This window comes from Salmo salar, chromosome ssa18 (assembly GCF_905237065.1).
Source record: "Salmo salar chromosome ssa18, Ssal_v3.1, whole genome shotgun sequence".
Taxonomy (NCBI): Eukaryota; Metazoa; Chordata; class Actinopteri; order Salmoniformes; family Salmonidae; genus Salmo; species Salmo salar.
Genome location: NC_059459.1, coordinates 38,398,147 through 38,415,801, shown reverse-complemented (window position 1 = coordinate 38,415,801; position 17,655 = coordinate 38,398,147). Strand labels below are relative to the sequence as shown.

General features: G+C 41.0%; 1 protein-coding gene across 3 annotated transcripts in view; it reads right to left on the bottom strand.

Annotated features, from left to right (window-relative positions):
- Positions 1 to 2,337: 2,337 nt before the first annotated feature.
- The window catches only part of LOC106593178 (A disintegrin and metalloproteinase with thrombospondin motifs 3), a 132,716-nt gene continuing 117,398 nt past the window's right edge, over positions 2,338 to 17,655 (bottom strand). The window contains exons 20-22 of one of the 3 annotated variants that reach the window (XM_045701095.1): positions 16,873 to 17,002; positions 12,271 to 12,381; positions 2,338 to 6,594 (exon numbers count right to left, since the gene is read on the bottom strand). In XM_045701095.1, the coding sequence (XP_045557051.1) occupies positions 6,056 to 6,594; positions 12,271 to 12,381; positions 16,873 to 17,002 (780 nt within the window). In that variant the 3' untranslated portion in view covers positions 2,338 to 6,055. Of the gene's footprint in view, positions 6,739 to 12,270; positions 12,382 to 16,872; positions 17,003 to 17,022; positions 17,438 to 17,655 lie in introns of those variants that run through there. The other 2 variants (XM_045701094.1, XM_045701096.1) reach the window with 2 other exon arrangements.

Genomic DNA, 17,655 nt, shown 5'->3' with positions numbered 1-17,655 from the left:
TCTCAGGGCAGGTCTGTTTGTGGCTAGATATGTTCAAGTAGCGTCAGGGACAATTGTAGCGTTTTAGGCAGTGTTGTAGTACGGTGTCGGATACATTTGTACTCTGTCATTTGTACTCGCAGCAAGAGTGTGACTCTCTCAACTGGTTTTGGCATGGAGCAGCTCACAGAAGAATGACATCGGTAGCCGGTAGGGTAGGAAAGACGTTTCAACTTATGAATCTACCAGTAAATGCTAACTAAGGCAACAAAGGGTATGCAAACCAGCTTTTGGAAAACGTTTAGTCAGAATTGTTGGTTAGTAGGCTATTTGTGATGTCATCACGCGCTGTTTGCATCAGGGGCGTAGACATGGATGAGCCTTGGTGGACAGAGGCCCACCAACTGGAGATCCAGGCCCTGACAGGCCCACCCACTGGGGAGCAGGGCCCTGACAGGCCCACCCACTGGGGAGCCGGGCCCTGACAGGCCCACCCAATCAGATTGATGTGGTTTAAGCATTGTTGTTAACTTCGACAATCACATTTGTATTTTTTCTATTTTAAAAAAGGTGTGATTTTGAGAGTGAAAATCTGAAAACATAGGAAAGACACCACGAGTGAAATAAATTCTTCGCTGGACGGGCCGTTTGGGAACTTTTTGGCAAAATTAGAGTACACCCACTTCTCCAGTCACCGCTACATCACTGGATAGGTCTGATGGAAAGACAGCAGTCACACACAGCATGATGTTAAAGCACCACTACACCACTGCATAGGGCCGATGGAAAGACAGCAGTCACACACAGCATGATGTTAAAGCACCACTACACCACTGCATAGGGCCGATGGAAAGACAGCAGTCACACACAGCATGATGTTAAAGGATAAGCAGTCCATAAACTCTAACATAATAAGCCAGTAGGTGCCAATCAGAAGACTAAAAAACACAACCATTAAGCAATTCCCAATGGAAATGTACTACTACTACTTCCCTTTGCAAAAAAACCATGTCACTTTTAGCACTCAAAATTAACCTCTGACCTTAAAGTGGAACTGACAGTGTTACTACTTTGCAGATATGAAACAAACAGACAATCATAAATTCAGTAAAAAATATCAAATTCCCAGTTTATGCCACATAACCAACTTCATGAGAGGTTTTAAAAATAGGTTCTATTTGACTCGGCGTTACATGACGTACACTAAGGCATTGTTGGCAGAATAGATAGGTGCAGTTTAATGCATGTATAATATTATTCACCAGTACAAAAATATTGCTATCAGGTTGTAAATCACAGCTGGCCTGGTACATTGTTTGCTGCCTCCATTCGGGATGCACGGTTTCAGTTTCAATGACTCAATATTCTGGACAAAAACGGACGAATGTAACTAAGGCTGGGAATGTCAATACAATCAAACTAGCTATGGCAATGATCACAAGTTAATCATAATGTGGCTAATAGGCTAGCGTATCTATTTATGTAGCAAGCTTAAAATACGGAGCCTAGAGTTAGCTAGATAGCTAGCTAGATATTTGCTAGGGGGATGTTATGCCATTGGGTGGGTGAGTGACTACTTTTTCCCCTCATATTGTTTTTCGGTGGATATACACAGCTAGAGATGCAACTTCAGCCAGTTAGCTTGGGTGCTTGATTGGGACAAGCATGCATTGGCAGGCAAGCTGCAGAAGGACATGGAGGCTACAATTCCCCATCGTTTATCAGTGTAAATTTGACGGCCAACTAGCTGAAAAAGTTTGAGGGTTTATCTAATGTTCCTTCGTTTGATTTTAGCTCATCTTGCTCTGGCTAGCATTAGTTGTTGATCTTGCTGATGTGCATAACTGAGGGAGAGAGCCTACCTTTTCATGGTTGTTTGATCAATAGGACTGTAAAGTTCCCAAATGTAAGAGGACTCCTGTGGTATTTACATATTTACAGAAATCTATTCAGGTGTATTTTGTGGTTTTTGGCGAATGTTTTCTAATGATCTAATGTCTCGCTGTTGCAACAGTCTGTAAACACACAGTCCATTTCAAAGTGAATGATGACAGGCCCTACTGTCTGTAAACACACAGTCCAGTTCAAAGTGAATGATGGCAGGCCCTACTGTCTGTAAACACACAGTCCAGTTCAAAGTGAATGATGACAGGCCCTACTGTCTGTAAACACACAGTCCAGTTCAAAGTGAATGATGACAGGCCCTACTGTCTGTAAACACACAGTCCAGTTCAAAGTGAATGATGGCAGGCCCTACTGCCTGTAAACACACAGTCCAGTTCAAAGTGAATGATGACAGGCCCTACTGCCTCTAAACACACAGTCCAGTTCAAAGTGAATGATTCTGGACAAGACAGATGGTTTTATTCGGTTTTATTCACTGCAGTGTCTATTAATTGTCCAAACACATGGCCGCTTTCTCACTCTATACTGCTATAGAAATTCCACAAATGCATTAGTATACATAATTCCCAAACATTCTAAGAATTCATGAAAACGTGGATATGACCATATCTAAGTGGTCGATTGTCAGATTTTTTTTTTTAAGTGTCATTCTTCCTGGGGGTGTACATGAAGAGATTTTAATAAGATTTCATGATGCTAAAATGCTGTCAGTTCCACTTAAAATGCAACAACGTTTCACACACACAAGTTATTTTCAAAGAGACGGCTAACAACAGGCGCTGCAATAACAAACACAGTTCCACTCACAAGATGATGATCATTTGAAACTTAACTTGTTAAAAGTTATTCTTGCAAAGGGAGAAGCTAACAAATTAGCAACAACATCCTCTTTGATAACAGCTACTGCAGCCGCTGCAAACTAGCTGACAACAAAAGCTAGCTAGCTAGACCGTGGGAAAACTACTGCTCGCAATTGCGCAGTGACATGTTGTTTCCATATGTTTTTGTAAAAACGGTCCCACTCATTAAGTCAAAATGTGATTGGTTGATTCCACTGTCACTCCAAAATGTTTCCCTAATACAGTTGAATGGCAGACGCCTTTATCTTGCTTCTGATGGGCTAGCCAATCGCTGACTTAGCTAACTAGATATTTCTCCCCAGAGATAAATCCATTCCTTTCCAACAAAAACAGATGATATTTCTTACCTTTATTTAGTCAGTTAAGAACAAATTCTTATTTTCAATGATGGCCTAGGAACAGTGGATTAACTGCCTTGTTCAGGGGCAGAACAACAGATTTTTACCTTGTCAGCTTGGGGATTCGATTTTGCAACCTTTCGGTTACTAGTCCAACGCTCTAACCACTAGGCTACCTGCCACCCCAGATTAAATTAGAACATCATTGAAAATAATAATATAATTATCATTATTATAATCCTTATTTTATTCATCCTTAGCCCTTCTCTGAATGCGTAGAAGGCCCATTGTTCCCCACTGTGTTTGGGTTAGTAAACATTTGTAGAGTGGCTCGATTTGCTCCGGTCTTGGTCTTCAATCGATCTCACTTTAAGTGGTCTCGAACACAACATTCATTTTAGGTGACTTTTAACCCTAACCCTTTTCCTAACCTTAACCTAATTCTCCTAACTTGCTATGTTAATTCTCCTAACTTGCTACGTAAGTTATCCTAACCTTGCTACGAAAAGTTTGCTGTACTCCATCTAGTCAAAACCGGGCAATACTGCTTGCAGAACAGCGTGAGTTTCCAATAACGCGGTACTCTGCACGACAACTCATCACCACCATCATTCAGAATCCACCGTTATAATAGCTAGTGCTAACATGTCATGTGTCCTGATATTGTCCACATTCGGATTGGGATATTCTATGAAAAGTGTCTACACATGGCATTAAAATGTCTTATCCGCCCACTGTCCGCATTGTGACCTCATTTCCTGGTCCCTCCCTGTCTGAAAATTATTTCACAGCTAATATTGATGTATTTATTTTAAGATACAAATTGATGGCATAAGTCAATGGGGCCACCTGTCAATGATTTTAGAGTGTGGGATAAGGATGATATAAATGGCTTCACTTCACTGTACAGATCTAAACTTGTAAGAAGATATCCAGACACAATGGGTCCCTGGATTGAGCCGGAGGTGGTCAGACTGACCAGGTGAAAGCGATGATCCCTTATTGATGTCACCTGTTAAATTCACTTCAAATCAGTGTAGATGAAGGGGAGGAGACAGTTGAGACATGAATTGTGTATGTGTGTCATTCAGAGGGTGAATGGACAAGACAAAATATTTAAGTGCCTTTTGAGCGGGGTTTGGTAGTAAGTGCCTGGAGCACCGGTTTGAGTGTGTCAAGAACTGCAACGCTGCTGGGTTTTTCACGTTCAACAGTTTCCTGTGTGTATCAAGAATGGTCCACCACCCAAAGGCCATCCAGCTAGCTTGACAGAACTGTGGGAAGCATTGGAGTCAACATGGGCCAGCATCCCTGTGGAATGCTTTTGACACCTTGTAGAGTCCATGCCCCGATGAATTGAGACTGTTCTGAGTGGAAAAGGGGATGCAACTCAATATTAGGAAGGTGTTCCTAATGTTTTGTACACTCAGCGTATTTTGAGTTCTGATGGGGTACGACAGTTGAACTAAGACAATGAGGCGTCTATAAGTTCTATACTTCAAGAATCAATGGGTATACATCATCAATATTTAGAAGTGTAAAAAGTGATGCATCAACTGCAGATTGTCCCTTCAAGATGTGGTCTGGGTATGAACTGAATCCTACTGTTAGCATAAAAAAATGTTTGAAGATAGGAAAAAGTATTTGAACAACAAGGTATTGTCCTAATCTGACTGAGTTTTTTCACCAGCTGATTAGCTTTCGACTCGGACCGAGATGACGCAAAAAAGACAACAACTTTTACATTTTTCTTTCAAACGTTTTTTTCTCCTCCCTACCATTTAAAAATTTAATAAATATTAACATTTAAAGCTTTTCATTCATGTATATACAAGAACTATACAATACACATAATGATGTTATGAACTGCAAGACAGGAATGAGGTAATGCACAACTTGAAACAGCGTGACATCAGACCAACCACTCTGCAGACTTACAGCATTCTCTCTACTTCTCGACTGACATCATTATACTTTACATTCTGTTGGCTGGCTGTTAGTTTCTTAGATAATACTATGCTGCTGAAATGTACACTATATACAATATTAATTGAAAAATATATCACTTACAAAAAAATATCAAGAATGGTTTTCTTTTTATCTTTTAAAGCATATGTGAGTTTTTCCACAAAGGTAATGTGCATGCTACAGTGGGGTTGGCTTTACAAACAGACTTGACCTGTTGACCTTTAGATGACCTGAGGTCAATCTCTTGTAAATGGTTGTTTGGGAAGCACGTCAACAATAAGAGCACCAATGGGCAGAGGTTACAAAGCTCCCTGGAGGAAGTTACATCATCACCAAGACACTGCGACATCATCACCAATACATTGTGACATCATCTCCAAACTTGTGACATCACCAATACTTGTGACATCACCACTTCAACTTGTGACAGCCCCCAAAGTTAAGGTTTTTGGCCGTGCCACACAATATCTTCACAATATTAAAGTTCAATAAGTAGTTCTGATGCACTTTCAAAATATGTTTGCACAACTGTACACAGATCAGGAAGTAAATGGTAGCAATGCAGTTGTCACATTGTTTAACATGTCTTGTAGTCATTTTAGTTCCAGCACCATTTTATTTTCTTGTTTATTATTCCATTTATTAACTGAAGCAGAGAGGGCTGAGTGATGCAGTACAAATGCATAGAGATCACTCTGCTGGTTCGATGAGGTAACCATTACTGGTCTAAGTCCACTGGCATGGATTTATTTTAAATTGTTATGTTAATTTATTCTTGCAGCAATCGGTTGAGAGTCCAGCCCAGGATAATCCATCAGATGTTTGTAATAATGTTGTAACAATGTTGTAATAAAGTTGTCACATTGTAACATTGTCATATTGTAACATTGTCACATTGTAACGCTGTAACACTCTAATGCTGTAACAACGTTGCAATAACGTTTAGCTGACAGAAGTCACGGTGGACCATATTACTGAGCAGCAAGTCCCAGGATAAGTCAGTGATCATGTCAGCACATGGGACAGGGTTCTGGTTGTTCTGGTTCTGTGAGCTGAGTCTGATCCTACATCCTCCCTTCTTGACATGGCAGCAGCAATGCCAGCCACAGTTCCAGCAGGCCCGGGTTCAGGGCCGCGGCCGGCAGATTGGCCTAAAGAGCGGTTGTTTGGACTGCTGTGCTCTTTAGACGGCGATAAAGCAGGGTCTCCATTGGAGTCTGGAGCAGCGTTGGATCGGAGCCGGGGCCGGAGAGGCGGGCTGGGACCTGGAGGTAGAGAAGGGAGCCCAGGGACCGAGTCTCCATCCCCGACCCCAAAGGAAGGACCCTGGGGAACGACGGCACTCGCCGACGGTAAGGTGGTCAGGCCCTGAGCAGTGGAGCGAGGCCGTCTAGGGGTCTTAGTGGTTCGGGATGGGCTCTGGGTGGTGGGGAGTGGGGAGTCTGATGGTAGGGTGGTGGCGGTGGGGTTGGGCTGGGTGGAGGTCTCCTGGTCTGGGCCCGTCTCAGAGTCTGAGTCGGAGGATCCTCCAGTCTTGTGGAGGTCTGGGGATGGAGAGAAGAGGGTGGTGAAGCCTTCCTTCTTGTTGCAGGACTCACAGCACAGCTTGTTGTAGCCTGGAATGGAACAGTAACGGGCTAGGACCTCCATCTGGCAGAATATAGACTTGTCTCCAAGACATGGCTCATCTGTGGGGCGAGAGCAGAGTCAGACACATTACGGCTCTTTCCTCATACAGTAGTGACATTAACCAGACACCTGGCAATCCAACACCTGGCAACCTCTTCAACTATATCCCGTTCCGCTGGCATGCACTGAAAACTTGTGGCTTTCTCCTGGCTTTTCTTTTGCAAAATAACTAGGAATGAAGTGACTTATTTTCTAATAAATGTGTATTACATATAACATCACATTAAGGTGTGGGCTGGTCACTGTATTAAAAAGTAACAATAGCAGGTGTATTTCTCTCCAGTAGCTGGACTATTCTGTCCATTCAGAATTCACCTGTGGGAACATGGCGGTTCTCAACACCCATGAATGATAAGATGCCGTCTGCTCTCTTAAGGTCCTTACTACTGACTAGTGTCTGTTCCAGGTGAGTAGCAGTCAACAATAACAATACTGGAAGACATGGCGACCCGCACACTGTCGGAAAAATGAATACATCCAAAACTGAGGCTTGAATGCAAAATATAGATGTTTATTAAAACACCCGACAACAGAAAGAGTTGACCAATACTATCCAAGAGATTGTTAGTTACGTCTACCTTCGACTTGCAATTAAAACAGATAAATAAATCTCTTGCACTGCTCGTTTCTAAAATGGATACCTACTCTACTGAAGTGGAAAGTTTGGAGTCAGTGGCCAATGTGACGGAGGAGCGACTCCATGACCTGGATGGAGAACGACCAATGGCTGGGTTTCACTGTGGGACTGTTTTTATGGTCTTATTAACACCAAAGATAACAACTACATCATTAATAATATATATACACTACTGTTCAAATGTCTGGGGTCACTTAGAAATGTCCCGTGTCTTCCCTGTGGCTCAGTTGGTAGAGCATGGTGTGTGCAACGCCAGCATGGTGTGTGCAACGCCAGGGTTCTGGGTTCGATTCCCACAGGGGGCCAGTACAAAAAAAAATGCATGAAATGAAATGTATGCATTCACTACTGTAAATGACTAAAATGTAAAAAATGTCCTTGTTTTTGAAAGAGAAACAAATTTTTTGTCCATTAAAATTGATCAGAAAATTGATCAGAAATAGTGTAGACATTGTTAATGTTGTAAATGACTATTGTAGCTGGAAACGGAATATCTACATAGGTGTACAGAGGCCCATTATCAGCAACCATCATTCCTGTGTTCCAATGGCACGTTGTGTTAGCTAATCCAAGTTTATCATTTTAAAAGGATAATTGATCATTACAAAACCCTTAGAATCCTAGCCGTGGGAAGTAGGGGTGCTGCACCCCCTGAAAAATCTGAATTTAATAAAAGTATATATTTCACAAAAGAAGTGCACCTGGCCTTTACTAGTCCTCTATTAGCGGACTGATGTAGCATCTGAGGCGCGGGCAGATTTCTTTTTTCAACACCCACCCCAGTCGACAATATAATTCTACTTATGGAAACTCAATCGTTTCCCATTTTAAATATTTGGTAGTAGATATACACAGAGTGTAGAAAACATTAGGAACACCTTCCTAATATTGAGTTGCACCCCTTTTGCCCTCAGAACAGCCTCAATTCGCCTGGGTATGGAATCTACTAGGTGTCAAAAGTGTTCCACACGGATGCTGGCCCATGTCGACTCCAATGTGGTGTCAAGTTAGCTGGATGTCCTTTGGGTGGTGGACCATTCTTTATACACACGAGAAACTCTTCAGCGTGAAAAACCCAGCAGCATTGCAGTTCTTGACACACTCAAACCAGTGTGCCTGGCACCTACTACTTTCAAAGGCACTATAATCTTGTGTCTTGTCCATTCACCCTCTAAATGGCACACATACACAATCCATGTCACAAGGCTTACAAATCCTTCTTTAACCTGTCTCCTTCCATTTTTACTTCCCTTCATCTATACTGATTGAAGTGGATTTAACAGGTGACATCAAAAAGGGATTATAGCTTTCACCTTGATTCACCTAGTCAGGCTATTATATTTATAAATATTTTATTTGACCTTTATTTAACTAGGCAAGTCAGTTAAGAACACATTCTCATTTACAATGAAGTCCTACCAAAATGCAAAAGTCTTTGTCATGGAAAGAGCAGGTGTTCCTAATGTTTTGTATACTCAGTGTAGCTCCTTCTGTAGATAAAACCATTGGCAGAAACTAACAGAACGCTCAAATCAATTCAATCCAACCTCAGTAGATGGAATATCCCAGTTGCAGCTGGATTTCTGTAGTTCAATGCTTCCTATGGCTCTGGCTATTGGGCAGAAAGTCATAGAGCGGCTTCAAAATGTATATGGCAAGGTGAACGATCCCAGATAAAATGAACACATTTACAAAGAGGGAAAGATGTAGGAGAACTATCCATACCTAACCTTAAATTGTATTTCCAGGCACTAGCATTTCGCCCCATCCTAAATTGGTTTAGACATGATTATTCTGCCCCCTGGCTCCTATTGCCCTGGAAGAGGTGGTCTTCACTGATACCTCCCTTACACAATGTAAAACTATGCTTTAACCCTATTATTGCTCACACAATTTCTATTTGAAAAACAATGTAACTGGGAATCAAAATGGCATGTCCACACTCCCAATATTTCACAATAATGCCTTGTGATCTGGAGGATAGCCTTTAGCATCCCCTCAATGGTCCAAATGTGGAATCCGTATCCTTACTGATATCATGGACATTAATGGTTTAAGAACATTCCAAGGAAACATTTTTCTATATTTACAACTTAAGTCAGCTATGGAGACCTTTGGGAAACCCAGCTACTGAAACCTCCAATGATGGGATTTATAAAATAAGTTATCTGGGCTCCTAAAAGGAGTGCACTATGATATATAAACAACTTTTGGAAAGCTCATATTCTGAGCAAGCCATTAAAAAAGTACGGTCTACAGATCTACTTGAATCTGAACAATCCTTTAACTCAAACAGAATATGGAAAAAATAAGACCATGGCATTCTGTAATCCCAACCACCAACTTATACATTTGAAGTTTGTTCATTGACTGCATTTAACACCAAGGAAACATTTTACAATGAAATTGGCCCCAATGCGCAACTGTTCACTGTGTCCCCTAAATCAGGTAGGCACATTCTTTCATTTGATGTGGGTGTGCCCAACAGATAAATGCCTTTTTATCCCACGAAGTTCATGAATTTAACCTGTTAGGGCTAGGGGGCAGTATTTGCACGGCTGGATAAAAAAAAAATTACCCGATTTAATCTGGTTACTAATCCTACCCAGTAACTAGAATATGCATATACTTATTATATATGGATAGAAAACACTCTAAAGTTTCTAAAACTGTTTGAATGGTGTCTGTGAGTATAACAGAACTCATTTGGCAGGCAAAACCCTGAGACATTTTCTGACAGGAAGTGGATACCTGATGTGTTGTATTACCTTTAAACCTATGCCATTGAAAAACACAGGGGCTGAGGAATATTTTGGCACTTCCTATTGCTTCCACTAGATGTCACCAGCCTTTACAAAGTGTTTTGAGTCTTCTGGAGGGAGATCTGACCGAACAAGAGCCATGGAACGATGATGGCCCATTAGACACCTGGCGCGCGAGTTCATGTTGGGTACTTCGTTCCAATACGTTATAAAAGAGTATGCATTCGTCCACCTTGAATATTATTCATGTTCTGGTTAAAAAAGGCCCTAATGATTTATGCTATACAACGTTTGACATGTTTGAACGAACGTAAATATATTTTTCCCCCTCGTTCATGAAGTGAAGTCCGGCGGGCTTAGATCATGTGCTAACAAGACGGAGATTTTTGGACATAAATGATGAGCTTTTTTGAACAAAACTACATTCGTTATGGACCTGTGATACCTGGAAGTGACATCTGATGAAGAGAATCAAAGGTAATGGATTATTTACATAGTATTTTCGATTTTAGATCTCCCCAACATGACGTCTAGTCTGTATCGCAACGCGTATTTTTCTGGGCGCAGTGCTCAGATTATTGCAAAGTGTGATTTCCCAGTAAGGTTATTTTTAAATCTGGCAAGTTGATTGCGTTCAAGAGATGTAAATCTATAATTCTTTAAATGACAATATAATATTTTACCAATGTTTTCTCATTTTAATTATTTAATTTGTGGTACTGACTTGACTGCCGGTTATTGGAGGGAAACGATTTCCTCAACATCAATGCCATAGTAAAACGCTGTTTTTGGATATAAATATGAACTTGATAGAACTAAAAATGCATGCATTGTCTAACATAATGTCCTAGGAGTGTCATCTGATGGAGATTGTAAAAGGTTAGTGCATCATTTTAGCTGGTTTTATGCTTTTGGTGACCCTGTCTTTGAATTGACAAAACATTACACACAACTCTTGTAAACGTACTGTCCTAACATACTCTAAATTTATGCTTTCGCCGTAAAACCTTTTTGAAATCGTAAAACGTGGTTAGATTAAGGAGATGTTTATCTTTCAAAGGGTGTAAAATAGTTGTATGTTTGAAAAATTTGAATTTTGACATTTATTTGGATTCAAATTTGCCGCTCTTGAAATGCACCTGCTGTTGATGGAGTGCACCTAGCCCATAGAGGTTAAATATTCAATGTTTTCCTTTAATTATGTTACTTAACGATGATAGCCTTTTGAATCTCTCAATCAATCAGAGAAGATTACTGCTGGAGGGCAGCACTGCTGCTGAAAAATGATTGGCTCTAAGTTGGCGACTACCTCACTCTCCCATTTAACCAGTTACCAGTTACTGTTAGGAGTTATAACACTAGAATTATCGACAACAAGAAGGAATGGGGCTGGTCAAGGAACAATTGAGGATGAGGGCGGGTGGAAGGGGACTGGGTTATCTTTGTATGCATTTATTTGATTGTTTTTGTACTTGTAACCCCGCTTTCAAAAACAAAAGAATGACAAAACTGAATATAAAGTTGGTCACAAAAGAAAAGAGATTTGGACCTCTTGGCGTAACGCCTAAGGTTATGGGTTGAGTCCCAGTCAGGGCTGTTCCCAGAATTCACTACAAACTGTACCTCAAACATATTTCTCAGACATACTCTTTAGTATCAGATGTTTAAAACGGTAAGCCGCTAAGAATAGAATAGACTAGAATCCAATAAAATCCAATAGAAGAATAGAATAGAATCCAATAAAATCCAATAGAAGAATAGAATAGTCTAGAATCCAATAAAATCTAATAGAAGAATAGAATAGAATCCAATAAACTCCAATAGAAGAATAGAATAGACTAGAATCCAATAAAATCCAATAGAAGAATAGAATAGACTAGAATCCAATAAACTCCAATAGAAGAATAGAATAGAATCCAATAAACTCCAATAGAAGAATAGAATAGAATCCAATAAACTCCAATAGAAGAATAGAATAGAATCCAATAAACTCCAATAGAAGAATAGAAGACTACAATCCAATAAAATCCAATAGAATAATAGAATAGACTAGAATCCAATAAACTCCAATAGAAGAATTGAATAGACTAGGATTTTATTGGATTCAATAGAAGCATCCCATGCTCACTTACTGGAGGATAGTTTGTGGACAGGATTATCAGGAACAATCTGATGTACACCCTCCGTCTTCGTTGTTGAATTCTCCATGGCTTCTTTAGTGAGCGGGGGCAGCGATGACTGTCCTGTTTAAACCACAGGATGAGAGACGGCAACATTTACACATTATTACATGGTGGGACTTTGGCTTTCAAAATTCAGATTTTCCAGAAATCCAGGTTGGACGATTCCAGATGTCTTGCTTTTTCCTTACTTCTTCTGGTAATGTACCGACTGGGAGTTCTGGACATCCTGGAAATTTTTGGGAAAGTTATCTTAACTGCAACCCTACATAAGGGTTCTTTGGGAAGGTGATGGTTCTATGTGGAACCATAATGACTCAAATAGCCCTTTGAGCTCTTCAAATGGTTCTTTACAGTTCAGAAAATGGTTCTTTCCTCTTCTAGTGATAATTAAAATGTAGGGGAAGCAGCTCATTAGAATATTTTGGGGCGTGGTTTGCGCACAGCTCTTTTTGTGCAGCTGTGAGTGAGAGTGTCATGTCAGTTTATGTAATCTCTTGTGTAATTCCATTACATATTAGATATGACAATGGTCAATAATGGTGTCCTGTGAAAGACTCATGTTATGGCCTTATGTCTGTTGAGAACAGATGACTAAATCAGTCAGTGGGTCTGAATTCTCTCCTCGCGGGACCCCAGCTGTTCCAGAGGAAGCTCATTTGATTCAACTTGTCAATAATAACACCTATGGTAGTTTAACAATATAACATGTCTGACCAGAATAAAACCCTGTGTGGTTTTCAATTGGATCTACAAAGAATCTTTAAGATTAAAGAAGGTTCTTTATAGAACCATTCTCCATAAAGGTTCTATAAAGGACCATAGGAAAAGGGTTGCAACCATAGTAGAACCCTTTTTTGATGCTATATAGAACCTTTTACTAATGGTTCTTTATAGAACATTAGCACCATGTTCCATTTAGAACCTTGAGCATGGTTCTTCATAGAACCTTCAAAAAAAGGTTACATATAGCACCAAAAGGGATTTGCTATGGCAGTGGTTCCCGAACTAGGGGTTTGCGACCCCATGTGGGGTCCGCTGACACAATAAAAAAAAAAAATTTGACATACAGTATATATACAGTGCTGTGAAATATATATTACATACAGTATAAATACATACAGTATAAAATTAGACATACAGTATATATATAGTGCTGTGAAATATATATTACATACAGTATAAATACATACAGTATAAAATTAGACATACATACATATACAGTGCTGTGAAATATATATTACATACAGTATAAATACATACAGTATAAAATTAGACATACAGTATATATACAGTGCTGTGAAAAAGTATTTGCCCCCTTTCTGATTTTCTCCATTTTTGATACTGAATGTTATCAAATCTTCAACCAAAACCTAATATTAGATAAAGGGAGCCTGAGTTGACAAATAACAAAAAAATATGAACTTCTCATTTCACGTCCTGCCACGACATCTCAGTTGGGATTAGGTCTGGACTTTGACTAAGCCATTCCAAAACTTAAAATGTTTTTTTTTTTTTTGCAATTTTCATGTAACCAACAACACACACACACCAAGTGGACATCAGTAACCAACAATACAACAAACACAAACCACAGTGAAGCAGTAGCCTATGTCCTAATTTGACATAAACATGGTCTCAGACAAAGCCACAACGCACCATCTGTTCCAAACTCCCCAGGTAATCAGAGCTCTTTAAGAACCTCCTCCTCTCCTGTCTCCCCAGGTAATCAGAGCTCTTTAAGAACCCCCTCCTTTCCTCTCCTGTCTCCCCAGGTAATCAGAGCTCTTTAAGAACCTCCTCCTCTCCTCTCCTGTCTCCCCAGGTAATCAGAGCTCTTTAAGAACCTCCTCCTTTCCTCTCCTGTCTCCCCAGGTAATCAGAGCTCTTTAAGAACCTCCTCCTCTCCTCCCCTGTCTCCCCAGGTAATCAGAGCTCTTTAAGAACCTCCTCCTCTCCTCTCCTGTCTCCCCAGGTAATCAGAGCTCTTTAAGAACCTCCTCCTCTCCTCTCTTGTCTCCCCAGGTAATCAGAGCTCTTTAAGAACCTCCTCCTCTCCTCTCCTGTCTCCCCAGGTAATCAGAGCTCTTTAAGAACCTCCTCCTTTCCTCTCCTGTCTCCCCAGGTAATCAGAGCTCTTTAAGAACCTCCTCCTCTCCTCCCCTGTCTCCCCAGGTAATCAGAGCTCTTTAAGAACCTCCTCCTCTCCTCTCCTGTCTCCCCAGGTAATCAGAGCTCTTTAAGAACCTCCTCCTCTCCTCTCTTGTCTCCCCAGGTAATCAGAGCTCTTTAAGAACCTCCTCCTCTCCTGTCTCCCCAGGTAATCAGAGCTCTTTAAGAACCTCCTCCTCTCCTCTCTTGTCTCCCCAGGTAATCAGAGCTCTTTAAGAACCTCCTCCTCTCCTGTCTCCCCAGGTAATCAGAGCTCTTTAAGAACCCCTGTTCCTCTCCTAAATGTCACCCATTCATGTTTGGACAACTCTCATCCTCCTTTCTAATGGTTCATAAAGAGGTGTCCCCTAAATGTGTTTCACCCCCTGGAAGTCACTCCTCAGATAACAACTGGGTACAAAGCTCAATTCCCCCCATTCCCCCCAGGTGTTATGGAGGAGAAGGAGGGTCCATTTATATTGGCTTTCCCAACTGTTCAGATGCATGTATAGACACAGATACAGGCGCACACACACACACACACACACACACACACACACACACACACACACACACACACACACACACACACACACACACACACACACACACACACACACACACACACACACACACGCAGTCTTGCGCAGCTAACCTTGTGGGGACATACAATTCAGTCCCATTCAAAATCCTATTTTCCTTAACCCTTTCACACGTACAATCACACGGGGTGTGATCGTTCTACAGTGGTCCCTGAAGCATACGATCACACCCCGTGTGATTAGAACACTCATTTAGAACACTCATGTAGAACCGCCAGTTTCGAATGACGCAACAATCAACATTTGAGCTGGCCACACTTTTTTCAGAAACTATTTACACAAACACAGTCCTTACAAAGTTATGTCCAGAATGTGAGCAGTTTATTTTTGGATGCAATGTTCAGATATTCACAGAAGTATCTATAGCATAACACAATCATCCTAACCGGAAAAATGTAGGCTACATTTGTCCTAGCGCTGAGGAAAGATTGACGCAACACAAGCGGTCATATTTTCTAACTATCGGCTGACATAATCCGACGATTAGTTTCAGCGCGCAGCCATGCTTTTTTACCTCACAGAAACCGAAGATAATAAGAGAAGACAAGATGAGTTGTTGATGGGGTGTGGTCTACCATCATTCACATCCCACATTCACTTCCTGAAGTTCTCAAAAAATGAGTGAACCCTTACTCACCTCATTTTGTTATAGCATCTTTGATCCGACAGACGATCAAGTGAAAACCAGAATGCATTGTATGTCAACAAACATGGCTCCATACACAAAGCTGGAATTAGCTTAGCTCATCATAATCAGTACAACCTTCAAAACATTATTTTACACACATACTATGCGCCCTTTACAATTTATGCAAAAATCGGAACGCATGATTTATCACGGGTAATTGAAAAACGTAAATAAAATAGTAAATATATCAATAATACCACACAAAACATTTTCTGATAGTGATTTATTGATACAAATTGCGCGTTTAGGCAGTCAATCACGGTAACCTCTCACTCCCACTCTGAGCCATTCAGTGTTGTTGTTTATGTAACAATCACATCCTGGAATGGAGAGAACGTTCGAACATCACGTGCATAAAAAAACTCACGCTGGGGCGACCGTTAGAGATATTTGGAACTCACACGTGAAAGGGTTAACCCCTAAGGCTAACCCTAACCATAACCCAAAACCCTAACCCTAAGGCTAACCCTAACCATAACCCAAAACCCTAACCCTAAGGCTAACCCTAACCATAACCCAAAAACCTAACCTTAACCCTAAAACTAATCTCAGCTCCTAACCCTAATTCTTACCCTAACACTAATTCTAACCTTAACCCTAACCCTAATTCTAATCCTAACACTAATTCTAACCTTAACCCTAATTCTAATCCTAACACTAATTCTAACCTTAACCCTAAACCTAATTCTAATCCTAACACTAATTCTAACCTTAACCCTAATTCTAATCCTAACACTAATTCTAACCTTAACCCTAATTCTAATCCTAACACTAATTCTAACCTTAACCCTAACCCCACTAGAAACAGCATTTGACCTCGTGAAGAACAACAGAATGTCTCCAGTTATGTTTGTTCTTTTACTATTCTTGTGGGGACTTCTGGTCAAGTATATTTTATGATTTAAGTTAAACGCGCGCACACACACACACACACAAAGTGCTACAGAGGTCTCCTGATGCACTTATAGGGACAGTAATAGGAACAGTTATTACACATCATTGACTTCTATCTCTGTGTGTGTGTGTTGTTCTGTGTGTGTGTGTTTCTGTGAGCGTGTGTGTGTGTGTGTGTGCATAAGAGCATGCATGTGTGTGTGTTTGTATGTACTCTACCTGGACATGGGCTCAGTTTACAGATGAGGACAGTTTCAGGCTTGTCTCCCTCACACTGGCCGATGGTGTTGTCTGTGGCTCTACACACAACCTGTCTCTGTCGAATCCCCTCTCCACAGCTTACTGAACACTGTGGTGGCCACACAGAGAGACACAGAGAGACAGCGGGTTAGATAACCTGTCTCTGTCGAATCCCCTCTCCACAGCTTACTGAACACTGTGGTGGCCACACAGAGAGACACAGAGAGACAGCGGGTTAGATAACCTGTCTCTGTCGAATCCCCTCTCCACAGCTTACTGAACACTGTGGTGGCCACACAGAGAGACACAGAGAGACAGCGGGTTAGATAACCTGTCTCTGTCGAATCCCCTCTCCACAGCTTACTGAACACTGTGGTGGCCACACAGAGAGACACAGAGAGACAGCGGGTTAGATAACCTGTCTCTGTCGAATCCCCTCTCCACAGCTTACTGAACACTGTGGTGGCCACACAGAGAGACACAGAGAGACAGCGGGTTAGATAACCTGTCTCTGTCGAATCCCCTCTCCACAGCTTACTGAACACTGTGGTGGCCAGAGAGACAGCGGGTCAGACGAGACTCAAAGCAGCTGGCTCTTCACAGTTCTTAGAAACAACGCTGAAATCCCTAGAACAGTTAGCTAGCACAATTCCTAAAACAAATCGATATAGAGCAACTTCCCTTTCCAGAAAACCCGGTAAACAACAGAGGAAAAAAGTGTTTATATTCAACAAAATCAATAAAATAGGACTCTGCTAGAGG